Source organism: Rutidosis leptorrhynchoides, chromosome 3 (assembly GCF_046630445.1).
Source record: "Rutidosis leptorrhynchoides isolate AG116_Rl617_1_P2 chromosome 3, CSIRO_AGI_Rlap_v1, whole genome shotgun sequence".
Lineage (NCBI taxonomy): Eukaryota > Viridiplantae > Streptophyta > Magnoliopsida > Asterales > Asteraceae > Rutidosis > Rutidosis leptorrhynchoides.
This window is the reverse complement of record NC_092335.1, coordinates 553,608,140-553,622,737: the sequence shown is the minus strand read 5'-3', so window position 1 is coordinate 553,622,737 and position 14,598 is coordinate 553,608,140. Positions and strand designations below refer to the sequence as shown.

The following is a 14,598-nucleotide window of genomic DNA, read 5'->3' as shown; positions in this document are numbered from 1 at the left end:
CAAAGCTGAGCATCAGAAACCATCAGGTCTACTTCAACAACCCGAAATCCCGGAATGGAAATGGGAAAACATTACCATGGATTTCATCACTAAATTGCCAAGGACTGCAAGTGGTTTTGATACTATTTGGGTAATAGTTGATCATCTCACCAAATCAGCACACTTCCTGCCAATAAGAGAAGATGACAAGATGGAGAAGTTAGCACGACTGTATTTGAAGGAAGTCGTCTCCAGACATGGAATACCAATCTCTATTATCTCTGATAGGGATGGAAGATTTATTTCAAGATTCTGGCAGACATTATAGCAAGCATTAGGAACTCGTCTAGACATGAGTACTGCCTATCATCCACAAACTGATGGGTAGAGCGAAAGGACGATACAAACGCTTGAAGACATGCTACGAGCATGTGTTATTGATTTCGGAAACAGTTGGGATCGACATCTACCGTTAGCAGAATTTTCCTACAACAACAGCTACCATTCAAGCATTGAGATGGCGCCGTTTGAAGCACTTTATGGTAGAAAGTGCAGGTCTCCGATTTGTTGGAGTGAAGTGGGGGATAGACAGATTACGGGTCCAGAGATTATACAAGAAACTACCGAGAAGATCATCCAAATTCAACAACGGTTGAAAACCGCCCAAAGTCGACAAAAGAGCTACGCTGACATTAAAAGAAAAGATATAGAATTTGAAATTGAAGAGATGGTCATGCTTAAAGTTGCACCTTGGAAAGGCTTTGTTCGATTTGGTAAACGAGGGAAATTAAATCCAAGGTATATTGGACCATTCAAGATTATTGACCGTGTCGGACCAGTAGCTTACCGACTTGAGTTACCTCAACAACTCGCGGCTGTACATAACACTTTCCACGTCTCGAATTTGAAGAAATGTTTTGCTAAAGAAGATCTCACTATTCCTTAGATGAAATCCAAATCAACGAAAAACTTCAATTCATCGAAGAACCCGTCGAAATAATGGATCGTGAGGTTAAAAGACTTAAGCAAAACAAGATACCAATTGTTAAGGTTCGATGGAATGCTCGTAGAGGACCCGAGTTCACCTGGGAGCGTGAAGATCAGATGAAGAAGAAATACCCGCATCTATTTCCAGAAGATTCGTCAACACCTTCAACAGCTTAAAATTTCGGGACGAAATTTATTTAACGGGTAGGTACTGTAGTGACCCGAACTTTTCCATGTTTATATATATTAATTGAGATTGATATTTACATGATTAAATGTTTCCAACATGTTAAGCAATCAAACTTGTTAAGACTTGATTAATTGAAATATGTTTCATATAGACAATTGACCACCCAAGTTGACCGGTGATTCACGAACGTTAAAACTTGTAAAAACTATATGATGATATATATATGGATATATATATATAGTTAACATGATACTATGATAAGTAAACATATCATTAAGTATATTAACAATGAACTACATATGTAAAAACAAGACTACTAACTTAATGATTTTTAAACGAGACATATATGTAACGATTATCGTTGTAAAGACATTTAATGTATATATATCATATTAAGAGATATTCATACATGATAATATCATGATAATATAATAATTTAAAATCTCATTTGATATTATAAACATTGGGTTAACAACATTTAACAAGATCGTTAACCTAAAGGTTTCAAAACAACACTTACATGTAACGACTAACGATGACTTAACGACTCAGTTAAAATGTATATACATGAAGTGTTTTAATATGTATTTATACACTTTTTAAAGACTTCAATACACTTATCAAAATACTTCTACTTAACAAAAATGTTTACAATTACATCCTCGTTCAGTTTCATCAACAATTCTACTCGTATGCACCCGTATTCGTACTCGTACAATACACAGCTTTTAGATGTATGTACTATTGGTATATACACTCCAATGATCAGCTCTTAGCAGCCCATGTGAGTCACCTAACATATGTGGGAACCATCATTTGGCAACTAGCATGAAATATCTCATAAAATTACAAAAATATGAGTAATCATTCATGACTTATTTACATGAAAACAAAATTACATATCCTTTATATCTAATCCATACACCAACGACCAAAAACACCTACAAACACTTTCATTCTTCAATTTTATTCATCTAATTGATCTCTCTCAAGTTCTATCTTCAAGTTCTAAGTGTTCTTCATATATTCTACAAGTTCTAGTTACATAAAATCAAGAATACTTTCAAGTTTGCTAGCTCACTTCCAATCTTGTAAGGTGATCATCCAACCTCAAGAAATATTTGTTTCTTACAGTAGGTTATCATTCTAATACAAGGTAATAATCATATTCAAACTTTGGTTCAATTTCTATAACTATAACAATCTTATTTCAAGTGATGATCTTACTTGAACTTGTTTTCGTGTCATGATTCTGCTTCAAGAACTTCGAGCCATCCAAGGATCCGTTGAAGCTAGATCCATTTTTCTCTTTTCCAGTAGGTTTATCCAAGGAACTTAAGGTGGTAATGATGTTCATAACATCAATCGATTCATACATATAAAGCTATCTTATTCGAAGGTTTAAACTTGTAATCACTAGAACATAGTTTAGTTAATTCTAAAGTTGTTCGCAAACAAAAGTTAATCCTTCTAACTTGACTTTTAAAATCAACTAAACACATGTTATATATCTATATGATATGCTAACTTAATGATTTAAAACCTGGAAACACGAAAAACACCGTAAATGCGGATTTACGCCGTCGTAGTAACACCGCGAGCCGTTTTGGGTTAGTTAATTAAAAACTATGATAAACTTTGATTTAAAAGTTGTTATTCTGAGAAAATGATTTTTATTATGAACATGAAACTATATCCAAAAATTATGGTTAAACTCAAAGTGGAAGTATGTTTTCTAAAATGGTCATCTAGACGTCGTTCTTTCGACTGAAGTGACTACCTTTACAAAAACAACTTGTAACTTATTTTTCTGAATATAAACCTATACTTTTTCTGTTTAGATTCATAAAATAGAGTTCAATATGAAACCATAGCAATTTGATTCACTCAAAACGGATTTAAAATGAAGAAGTTATGGGTAAAACAAGATTGGATAATTTTTCTCATTTTAGCTACGTGAAAATTGGTAACAAATCTATTCCAACCATAACTTAATCAACTTGTATTGTATATTATGTAATCTTGAGATACCATAGACACGTATACAATGTTTCGACCTATCATGTCGACACATCTATATATATTTCGGAACAACCATAGACACTCTATATGTGAATGTTGGAGTTAGCTATACAGGGTTGAGGTTGATTCCAAAATATATATAGTTTGAGTTGTGATCAATACTGAGATACGTATACACTGGGTCGTGGATTGATTCAAGATAATATTTATCGATTTATTTCTGTACATCTAACTGTGGACAGCTAGTTGTAGGTTACTAACGAGGACAGCTGACTTAATAAACTTAAAACATCAAAATATATTAAAAGTGTTGTAAATATATTTTGAACATACTTTGATATATATGTATATATTATTATAGGTTCGTGAATCAACCAGTGGCCAAGTCTTACTTCCCGACGAAGTAAAAATCTGTGAAAGTGAGTTATAGTCCCACTTTTAAAATCTAATATTTTTGGGATGAGAATACATGCAGGTTTTATAAATGATTTACAAAATAGACACAAGTACGTGAAACTACATTCTATGGTTGAATTATTGAAATCGAATATGCCCCTTTTTATTAAGTCTGGTAATCTAAGAATTAGGGAACAGACACCCTAATTGACGCGAATCCTAAAGATAGATCTATTGGGCCTAACAAACCCCATCCAAAGTACCGGATGCTTTAGTACTTCGAAATTTATATCATAATATCCGAAGGGTGTCCCGGAATGATGGGGATATTCTTATATATGCATCTTGTTAATGTCGGTTACCAGGTGTTCACCATATGAATGACTTTTATCTCTATGTATGGGATGTGTATTGAAATATGAAATCTTGTGGTCTATTATTATGATTTGATATATATAGGTTAAACCTATAACTCACCAACATTTTTGTTGACGTTTTAAGCATGTTTATTCTCAGGTGATTATTAAGAGCTTCCGCTGTCGCATACTTAAATAAGGACGATATTTGGAGTCCATGCTTGTATGATATTGTGTAAAAACTGCATTCAAGAAACTTATTTTGTTGTAACATATTTGTATTGTAAACCATTATGTAATGGTCGTGTGTAAACAGGATATTTTAGATTATCATTATTTGATAATCTACGTAAAGCTTTTTAAACCTTTATTGATGAAATAAAGGTTATGGTTTGTTTTAAAATGAATGCAGTCTTTGAAAAACGTCTCATATAGAGGTCAAAACCTCGCAACGAAATCAATTAATATGGAACGTTTTTAATCAATAAGAACGGGACATTTCATGATGTGGGCCGTGATCATCACAGCGGGCTGGGTCGAAGCTGGCAGATGGGCAGTCAGTTGGGTAATGGTATTGAGGTATCCGGAATGGGCCTTGATGGGCCTGATGTTAGCAGACAGGTTGAAGAGGGGAACATGACAGCTTCCGGGTCTGACCAATCTCTTTTTCTGCTGAGTCGCGACGAAGCAACACAATTAGAAGCAATATTTTCGGATGAGGAAATATGGGAGGCGGTTAAAAGTTGTGCGAGTACGAAGGCACCGGGTCCGGATGGTTTTAATATGAGATTCTTTAAAAAAATTTGGGGTATTATTTGTGAGGACCTCACCGAAACAATCAGACAATTTTGGGATTCGGGTGAAATTTCGAAGGGGTGTAACGCTTCTTTTGTCACGTTGATACCAAAGAAGAGTGACCCTGTGAATATTAATGATTATCGTCCTATAAGTTTGATTGGGAGTCTATATAAGATTATTTCAAAGTTACTTTCTAATCGTCTCAAGAAGGTGGTTCCGAATCTAGTGGCATTTGAACAAAGTGCGTTTATCAAAGGGCGTAATATTATGGATGGTGTATTAATTGCTAATGAGACGCTCGATTATCTTAAGAAAGGGAACATCGCGAGTTTTGTTTTTAAGTTGGATTTTGAGAAAGCTTTTGATAGTCTCAATTGGGGATTTCTTATGGAAATGATGAAACTCATGGGCTTTGGGGAGAAATGGAGAAAATGGATGTTCGCGTGTCTTAGTTCGGCCACTATTTCGATTTTAGTCAATGGTTCTCCCACTAATGAGTTTAAAATTGAACGGGGGGTACGACAAGGTAATCCTCTTTCGCCTTTTCTTTTTATCATTGCGGCGGAGGGGCTTAATTGGCTCACAAAGGCGGCGGTTAGGTCCAATCTTTTCTCGGGTGTGGAGGTGGGACGTGATAGTATTCCGATCTCCCATCTTCAATACGCGGACGATACGATTTTCTTTGGTAAGTGGGGGGACGATAATTTTGTGAATTTAATGAAATTGTTGAAGTGCTTCGAACTTGCTTCCGGACTTAAAATAAATTATCATAAGAGTAGCATTTTTGGGGTTGGTGTTGATGATGCGGATGTTAATCTTATGGCTAGAAAATTTGGGTGTGTAGTTGGTTCTTTTCCATGCATATATCCTGGCCTCCCGATAGGTGCGAATATGAATAAAAAGGTCAATTGGAAACCGGTTTTGGGTAAATTTGAAAAATGGCTTGCGGATTGGAAAGCTCGGGCTATGTCTTTTGGTGGAAGGTTGACTCTTGTGAACTCGGTTCTCAATAGCTTGCCGTTGTACTACTTCTCGCTCTTCCGCGCTCCGTCCTCTATTCTTAAAAAACTTGAGAGTGTAAGACGTATTTTCTTTTGGGGTGGGAAGGGTGAGGGAAAAAAAATTTCTTGGGTTAAATGGGAAAATGTGATGCGTCCTTTTGCGGAGGGTGGGTTAAATATTGGATCACTTCGTGCTAAAAATATGGCTTTAATCGGCAAGTGGTGGTGGAGGTTCTTAACCGAAACTTCCTCTTTGTGGGTTAAAGTCATCAAAAGCATCTACGGGGTTTCGGGGCTTTTGGATTCGGGTGGGGCTTTTAATTGTACTTACCATTCTATGTGGAGCATGATTGCTAAAACAGGGATACATCTTGAGGAGCTTGGTTGCGGATTCATAAAATCCTTCAAAAAAGAGCTTGGCAATGGTAAAGACACCTCGTTTTGGTTCGACACTTGGTTTGAAGACACGCCTTTCAAGGATCGTTTTAGGAGACTGTTTCGTCTTGAGCGTGACCCGAATGTTTCGGTTCACAAAAGATTGGGTTGGGATGGGAGTTCGAATCATGGGTCGTGGGATTGGGTGAATAATCCTAGAGGAAGAACGGGGACGGAATTTGAAGAATTGCAACAAATAATTCATGGTGTGGTGAATAATAATGAGAAAGATGATCGATGGCTATGGGCACTTACTTCTAATGGAAATTTCTCAACAAAGGTTCTCTCGGATTTAGTGCGGTCAAAGATTATCACCTCAAGGGCTTCAGGTATTGAAACGATGCGTAATAATTTGGTTCTGAAAAAAGTCGAGGTCTTTGTTTGGAGAGCAATGAATGGTAAACTCCCCGTATTGTCGGAACTTGACAAAAGGGGAATTGACCTTCATTCCGTTCGGTGTCCCATTTGTGATAGTGACATTGAAACGGTGCAACACGCGCTTTTTAAATGCAACACAAGCAATGAAGTTTGGAAAAGAATCTTCAAATGGTTCGAAATAAATCGTGGGAATTTCGATCAAAGCAACTCATTTAGAGGGTACTCTTCTTTTCAAATGACGGAAGTTGGAACCAAAATTTGGCAAGCGGTAGAGTGGACATGCGGGTATCTTATATGGAAAAATCGAAATAGGCAGGTCTTCAAGAACATATGTTGGAACTCTCCGGTGGCGCTCAACGAAATACAATCGAAGAGTTATGAATGGATCGCGAAAAGATGCAAGTTGTTATCGATTGATTGGAACACATGGCTAGTCAACCCTAAGAGTCTTATATGTTAAATTTTCTGTGTTAATTGTGCGTTATTGTGGTTTGAGCTAATTGAGGGATACTCTTCTTGTGTCCGCTTATAGCTCTTGTTGTTGTAGATAGGTGCGTTTGCTTTGTGTGAGTTCGGTTATCCCACATAGTACATTGTACTCTTGCGTATATAGTTTAATAAAATCATATTGCCTTTCAAAAAAAAATATGAACATTAAGAGCATATTCAATGCAATTATATGGACATTAAGTAACCTGATTAATAATAACTACAAATTTAAATAAGTCATCCTCAATATATGTACGAGCATGATGAACAAATAGAATATATTTTTTTCCTTAATGTTAACATTAATTTAATGCTTAACACAAACTTTTTTTTTTGGTAAGCGAGAAAACCCTCATATGAACGAGCATATTAGCTCCTTCATAGAAGGTAAAATATCGGGTAATCAAGCCTTGAGCACTAACACAAACTTATCGCAAGGTAAAACGTGAATTATCAACTTCTTGACTTTTATATATTGTAACCTTAGACTATAACTATCAAAAAATTCCATTTATATTAAGCAAGATGGGTAGAATTAACTCTTTCTACCTCTCGGGTATAATGACACACTGAGACGCTCAACTAGAAAGAATAGTTGGGAATTTTTATATTTTTCTATATATATAGTAATAGTAATCTTTCTAATATCTAAATTGAAAATGACTCAATGAAGCACTCATGGGTAGAATTAACTCTTTCTATCTCTCGGGTATAATGACACACTGAGAGGCAGAAAGAATAGTTGGGAATTTTTTTATTTTTTTATATATATAGTAATCTTTCTAATATCTAAATTGAATATATGATTAACCACTCAGGCTTGCCTGAGTGGCCACCGAGTTGCCCAATGAAGCACACCACCCGGGTTCAATCCTTGGCTATGCCAAATTGTTCAAAAAGGGAGTGTGACAAGAGGGTGCGCATAATGCGCAATTCATCCGGTACCAGGTCTTGCGCTCGGGGGGTTTGATTACCCAAGGTTTTACCTTCTATGGGGGAGCCAATGTGCTCATTCATATGAGAGTTTCCTTGCTTACAAAAAAAAAAAAAAAAATTGAAAATGACAATTCACCCGGTACCAGGTCTCGCGCTCGGGGGACTTGATTACCCAGGTTTTACCTTCTATGGGGGAGCCAATATACTCGTTCATAGGAGGGTTTCCTCGCTTACCAAATAAAAAAATAATAAAAAAATAAAAAAAATAAATTGAAAATGAAACTTCTTTCTTTTTGATAAGAAATAAAATGAGGTGAGTTGTTTAATCGAATTTTTCCTTCACCAGATGATACTTGACACAAGTTTTATTAATTTTCATGGTACACTTATGTGGCTTGACTTTTCATTATATAAAAGAGAAGTATTTTGTACACTAATTTCTTTTATTCATAAAATCCTTAAAATTTTTATAAAATTAGGGTGCGTTTGTTTGTCTCGTAATGGAATGATTCAGCACTGAAAGCTGATCCATTCAGCATTCTGCGTGTTTGTTTATGACCTCTGAATGACATATGGTTCTGAATGGTTCAGAATTCAGTGCTGAACCGTTCAGAGTTCAAACACTCTCTTAACCATTAATAGCCTAATTTTTCTGTAATATTTCTTTCAAATCATATCCAGAACGTGTAACCAACAAGTATATTGTATTTTTTATTCATGTAACACGTTAATAAGGTAATTTTACTCAATTCATAATCGTTCATTTAAAACGATTATCAAACAGCTTATTTTCATTCAGAGCAAACTTTATTCAGAGGCTTTGTACCATTCAGATTATGAACCATTCAGCACTAAATCATTCAGTTTTATCAAACGCACCATTAGTTTATTTCATCAACATATTTTACATGTCAAAAGGTAAAATATTATAAAAAATGAATTTTGCTAACGACAACCTTAATAAAATTGACAAGTACGGAGTACTAATTTCCTTTGTTCTAAATTTTAAAGAAATTTGACAACTACACTTTATGTGGATATTGTACATTTTGATAACCGCCATAATAAAACTGACAAGTAACCGTCATGTACAATGACTTACCGTATATTATCGACAACCTTTAAAGTTGTCTTTAGCAAAATCCAAAACAAAATTATTTTAACAACGTATGATTATAAGTATAGTTAATCTCTCACATAAAACACGTTGTGGACTATTTTTATGACACCCATTATTTTTTAGGGAAAAAAATTACAAATTCTATGGTTGTATAGTTATTGAACTTAGATATGTACTACAAAGTCTCGAACCTCTCATTTGATCATAATGGTTTCACCAACGATCCGAGGTTGTAGTATAGTTTGACGTCGTATTTAAAGGAAACCAACTATTAAATTTTTGATTCTGTTTCAAAATAGATTTTTTTTAATATGACATTTTTAAAGAAGATTGTCTCAAAACTTTCTTTAAAAATTGTATTTAGTAGTTAATGAAATGTATAGATTTCACCAATTAATAATATTTACCTAACACAATTATCAATTAATCTGAACAAAACATCCTTAACTTTCAATATTAAAAATGCAAAAAACCTAATGAGCAGAAAGGGCATATACGTAAAATGGTTAATGATTATCCTAGTAGACATTGCAATAGTTTGGCGCGTGGAGGGTAATGTATGTCTACGTATTATCGAATTAAAAAGCTTCTTAAAGAGGTCTAAAGAGGTCCAGTGGACAGTGGTTGAACAAAATTTTTAGTTTCATTTAGTCAACTTACTCCAATACTCGGTAAGACCATTCGTAACGGGTCCTAAGTGACCTCGTTACTTGTCCAAGTGGCACCAGAAACGCCGGAGATAAGCCGTAACCAGGCGGCACTTGTTGCCGTCACTTACGCGTTTGGGGAGAAGAAACGGGGGAGGTCACGGCCGTTGGTGACACGTGGCAAACACTGGTTCGTCTATTTCATATAGCCGTTGGCTATAAAAAAAAAATTCAGTAATTTTTTTTTCTATATATATATGTACATTACATTACATGAATTTTTAACACACAAACATCATCAATCCTACTTCTATTCTTTTATTTTAATCAAATAACATACAAACAACAATTTTATTTTTTTCCAAAATGGAAGATGCTTTACAAAATGCTCGAGTTTCTTGATGATGAAAAAATTGTTAGTTTTATTAATAGTTTAACGGAAGAAGAAGTCGATGGAGAAGCAAGCAGTTGGCGATTCCCTCGAAGCCGGGTTTTTATTGCTAGGGATCGTGAAGATGCTGCTTTAAGGTTAGATAATGATTATTTTTCGGAGACACCAATGTATCCCGAAAATAAATTTAAGAGACGTTATCGAATGAGTCGTCAGTTATTTCTCCGAATTGTGGAAGGTATATCTAATTTTAATAGTACCGATATTCCTGAATATTTTTTGTTTTTTCGGGAATGTCCCGATGCAACAGGTCGTCAAAGTTTGACGATTCTTCAAAAGTGTACAGCGGCCATACGTCAAATGGTGTATGGAACTACACCCGATTTGTTTGACGAATACATAAAAATAGGTGAGAAAACGACCACTTTATGTTTAGATTATTTCTGCAAATACGTATTTCATTTGTTTCCTAGAGAATATTTGCGAAAACCCACTGCCGAAGATATCGCTAGACTTTATAATTTTCACGAACAAAAACATGGTTTACCGGGTATGCTTGGTAGTATAGATTGTATGCATTGGGAGTGGAAGAATTGTCTTGTTGGTTGGCAAGGGCAATACACAAGAGGTGATCAAAAAGGGCCTTCTGTAATGCTTGAAGCAGTCGCCTCACAAGATTTGTGGATATGGCATGCATTCTTTGGTATGGCAGGTTCGAACAATGATATTAACGTTCTAAATGCATCACCAATTTTCAACTCTATAAAAGATGGAACGGCTCCACCTTCACCATTTGATGTCAACGGGCGTCACTACGAAAGAGGGTATTACCTAGGCGATGGTATATACCCAGATTGGGTCATGTTGGTAAAAGCGCCTCATAATCCAATTGACGAACCACGTAAAAAATTTAAACGTTTTCAAGAAAGTGCAAGGAAAGATATTGAGCGTGCATTTGGAGTATTACAGGGTAGATTTGCAATGTTAAAGACTCCGGCGAGATCTAAAGACTTCAACAAAATTAGAAGACATATGTATTCTTGTATTGTATTACATAACATGATTCAAGAAAATAACGGTTTTGCTATTGGAAGGAGAGAAGAAAGAATGATAGAAAGGAACCCACCACGAAGGTTGGAACGGGATTTGAGGGATCGAGATGCAAGGGTTAAGGAAATAAGAGACAAGCAAGTTCACCAACAATTAGAGGCAGATTTAACCGAGCACGTTTGGAACTTATCACCTTATTTTTGGTCTGCTAATAATAATATAACAACCCAAAAATTTTCGAGTTAATTTAAACAAAATCTTTTCATGAATTCATTTAACTTCGATCAATACCGACGATTCACGAACAATTATTTGTAAATAATTACGTATTAATATTATTATTAGTATTGTTTTAAACAATATTATCATTAATTATTTTTAACATTTACAATCATTATTACTATATCAGTATTATTAATATTATTATTATTAATTACTAATATCATTAATATAATACTAATATATTATTAATATTATTAGTATTATCACTTTTTACTACAATTATTAAGATTAATATAAATATCATTATTTCTAATACAACTTATTATTAATAATATTATTATTATTAATAGTATTATTAACATTTTATAATGATTATTATCATTATTATTAATTATAATTAAAATTATCATTGTTAGTATTAATATTATCAAATTATTATTATTAATATATATTCATTAATATATTTATAATAATATCAATATATATATATATATATATATATATATATATATATATATATATATATATATATATATATATATATATATATATATATATATATATATATATATATATATATATATAAAAGTCAAAAACAGTACACTAATTATATATATTTTTAACCTGCTTTTAAAACTGATCATGATCTGTTTTTCAATCCATTGTGATCTTTTTTTTGTTTATTAATCGTGATTTCCATATCTGCTTTAAATTTTTATTACCTGCTTCCATATTTTTATATAGCGCGATATATATTTTAAATCCTTACTGGTCTTAATTTTGTTCTTTCTTGTCGATCAATAATCAATACACAACAAATATGATTGATTATAAGTACTGCATTAATACACTCAATTATATACAACCCTTCAATTCGAATTTAAAACAGATATAAAGGGGTCGTCCCCTGTTCTTGCTTCATTTAATCAATACTTCAAATACGAATCAAATTTCATAATGTAATAAAGCAAAGTTGTTAGGAATCCTTCATTCATACTATCTGCAAAATCTCAGGTTTCCATTCGTTTTATCGAGTTCTAATTTCGAAGTCAATGTTTCAAGTTCAATTAAGGATTTAGAAAGATTCTAGGATATATTTGAAACCTAATTCGTGTTGTAAGTATTATCTAAAACGATCTCTAGTCCAAAAATCAATATTTTTTGTGTGTTTTGGGTCGCGACTGCAGTAGCAGTGAAAATCATTTTTTTTCTTCTCTTTCGTTTTCCTTTTTATACAAACATCTGATTTTGATTATTTATGATTGTTTTAAAATATCTAAAATCATTTTTAGGAACGATTTAAACTGTCTCTGGTCGAATGGGATTATGAAGAAGAAGAAGCAGTTATACGGGTTATATATATATGTATCTAGTCTAGTATTAAAACGGAAAAGCAATGGCAGAGGAGTGGTTATGGGGTGTTGTGTGTGAGCGGGAGGTCTCAGGTTCGAGTCCCGTCTTGGACATTTTTTTTAGAAAAGCTATGTATAAGGTAGTTTCCTTTCTCATTTATTATTATTATTATTATTATTATTATTATTATTATTATTATTATTATTATTATTATATTATTATTATTATTATTATTATTATTATTATTATTAAGTATTAGTACTATTATTACTAATTATTATCATTTTTACCAATATTATTATTATTGATATTATTAATTATTGGTACTATTTTTATTATTACTAATATTAAAGTTATTATTAACATTAATATTAAAAACATGATTATAATTAAAAGTATTATTTTATCTTATCATTTTTATCAAAAATTACCATCTTTATTGAAATTATTATTATTATTATCGTTATTATCATTATTACAAAAATTATCATTACTATCATTATAACATTCAAATTTAGTATTAAGTATTATATTTACAATTATTATTATGAGTACTATCATTTTTAATATCATATTAACATTATTATTATTATTACAAATATAAAAATTTTAGAAAATACTTAAGCTACAATTTAAATTGAATTATTAATATTATCAGTACAATCATTTTAGTACTATTATAATTATTACTTTAACAATCAATTGATATTTACATTAAAAATATATTTAATATATTACATAACTATATTGATATTATTGAAACAAATAATATGTGTTTAAAATATATAAAATAAATATTCATATAAAATATACCTATATAACATTTAAAATAGCAAATATATTGTAACGACCCTGGAATTTCCAACGTTTATTTATTAATAATTATTATTATTAATACGCGTGATAAAACGAATGTATGTTATTACATTTACATGTTACCATGATTGCCCGTACTTGACTTTTAAGTGCCCGAAACGTCTTTGTGACACACGAAACTTCACGAATAATATTTTCAAGTATTATTTGCATTCATGATTAAGTTTTATTAATCATTTTAATTAACTAAGGTTGTTGGTTAATTACTTGGGCTTTTAATTGGTTTTAACTTGTGAATTATTGAACTTGGGCTTGTTTTAAGTAAATGGACTCTTGATTAAAGACTCTTAAGCCCACCCTACATTATTAATGGACTTAGTAGCCCATGTCTTGCACTTGTAAGTATCAATTATATGTGAACTAGTTAGTTTAAGACTTATTGGAATCTAGTTAGTTGTTCTCCCCATGCATGCACCCATTTTAACCACCTTTAAGGACAACTACATGCTTGTAACCATCAAACACTTGCTTCCCTCCCTTCTTTTCTGCTGCAGTCGTGGCTTTCAAGGGGGTTAGAAGGGATTCAAATCTTTTTTGTTTACTTACTACACACTCACAAATCCTCTCATTCAAACACACTCTTCATTTCATACTTGCAACTTTTCTTTTCCTTTCATTATTCTCTCTACTCTAGTAAGCATTATGAACTTCTTTTCTCTTCTTTTTCTCCTTGTAAAACCGAAATCTTAAGGCATTCATCATCATCATTCCTTGTTTGTTAAATCTTTTGTTACTTGTGTTGATTACTAGTTGTTGTTATCTTTCTTTACTTACATGTTATTATGAATCAAACTCACTAGTTTGTTCATCACTTTATCTTGTATTAACAAGAACATTCAAGAACTAAACTCTCTAGTTTAGGTTCTACATATAATGTTTCAAAGATTAAAGTTCATGTGTTGTTGAAAGCATACTTGAAGTTCATGAAGTAAACTTTAAAGTTTACTTTCTAAAGATCAAACTTTAGTTTGA

At 32.6% G+C, this 14,598-nt stretch overlaps 1 protein-coding gene across 1 annotated transcript in view; it reads left to right on the top strand.

Moving 5' to 3' along the window:
* Window positions 1-10,119: 10,119 nt before the first annotated feature.
* The window catches only part of LOC139902036 (protein ALP1-like), a 72,878-nt gene continuing 68,399 nt past the window's right edge, over window positions 10,120-14,598 (top strand). The window contains exon 1 of the mRNA XM_071884695.1: window positions 10,120-11,352. Coding sequence (XP_071740796.1) covers window positions 10,120-11,352 — 1,233 coding nt within the window. The remainder of the gene's footprint in view (window positions 11,353-14,598) is intronic.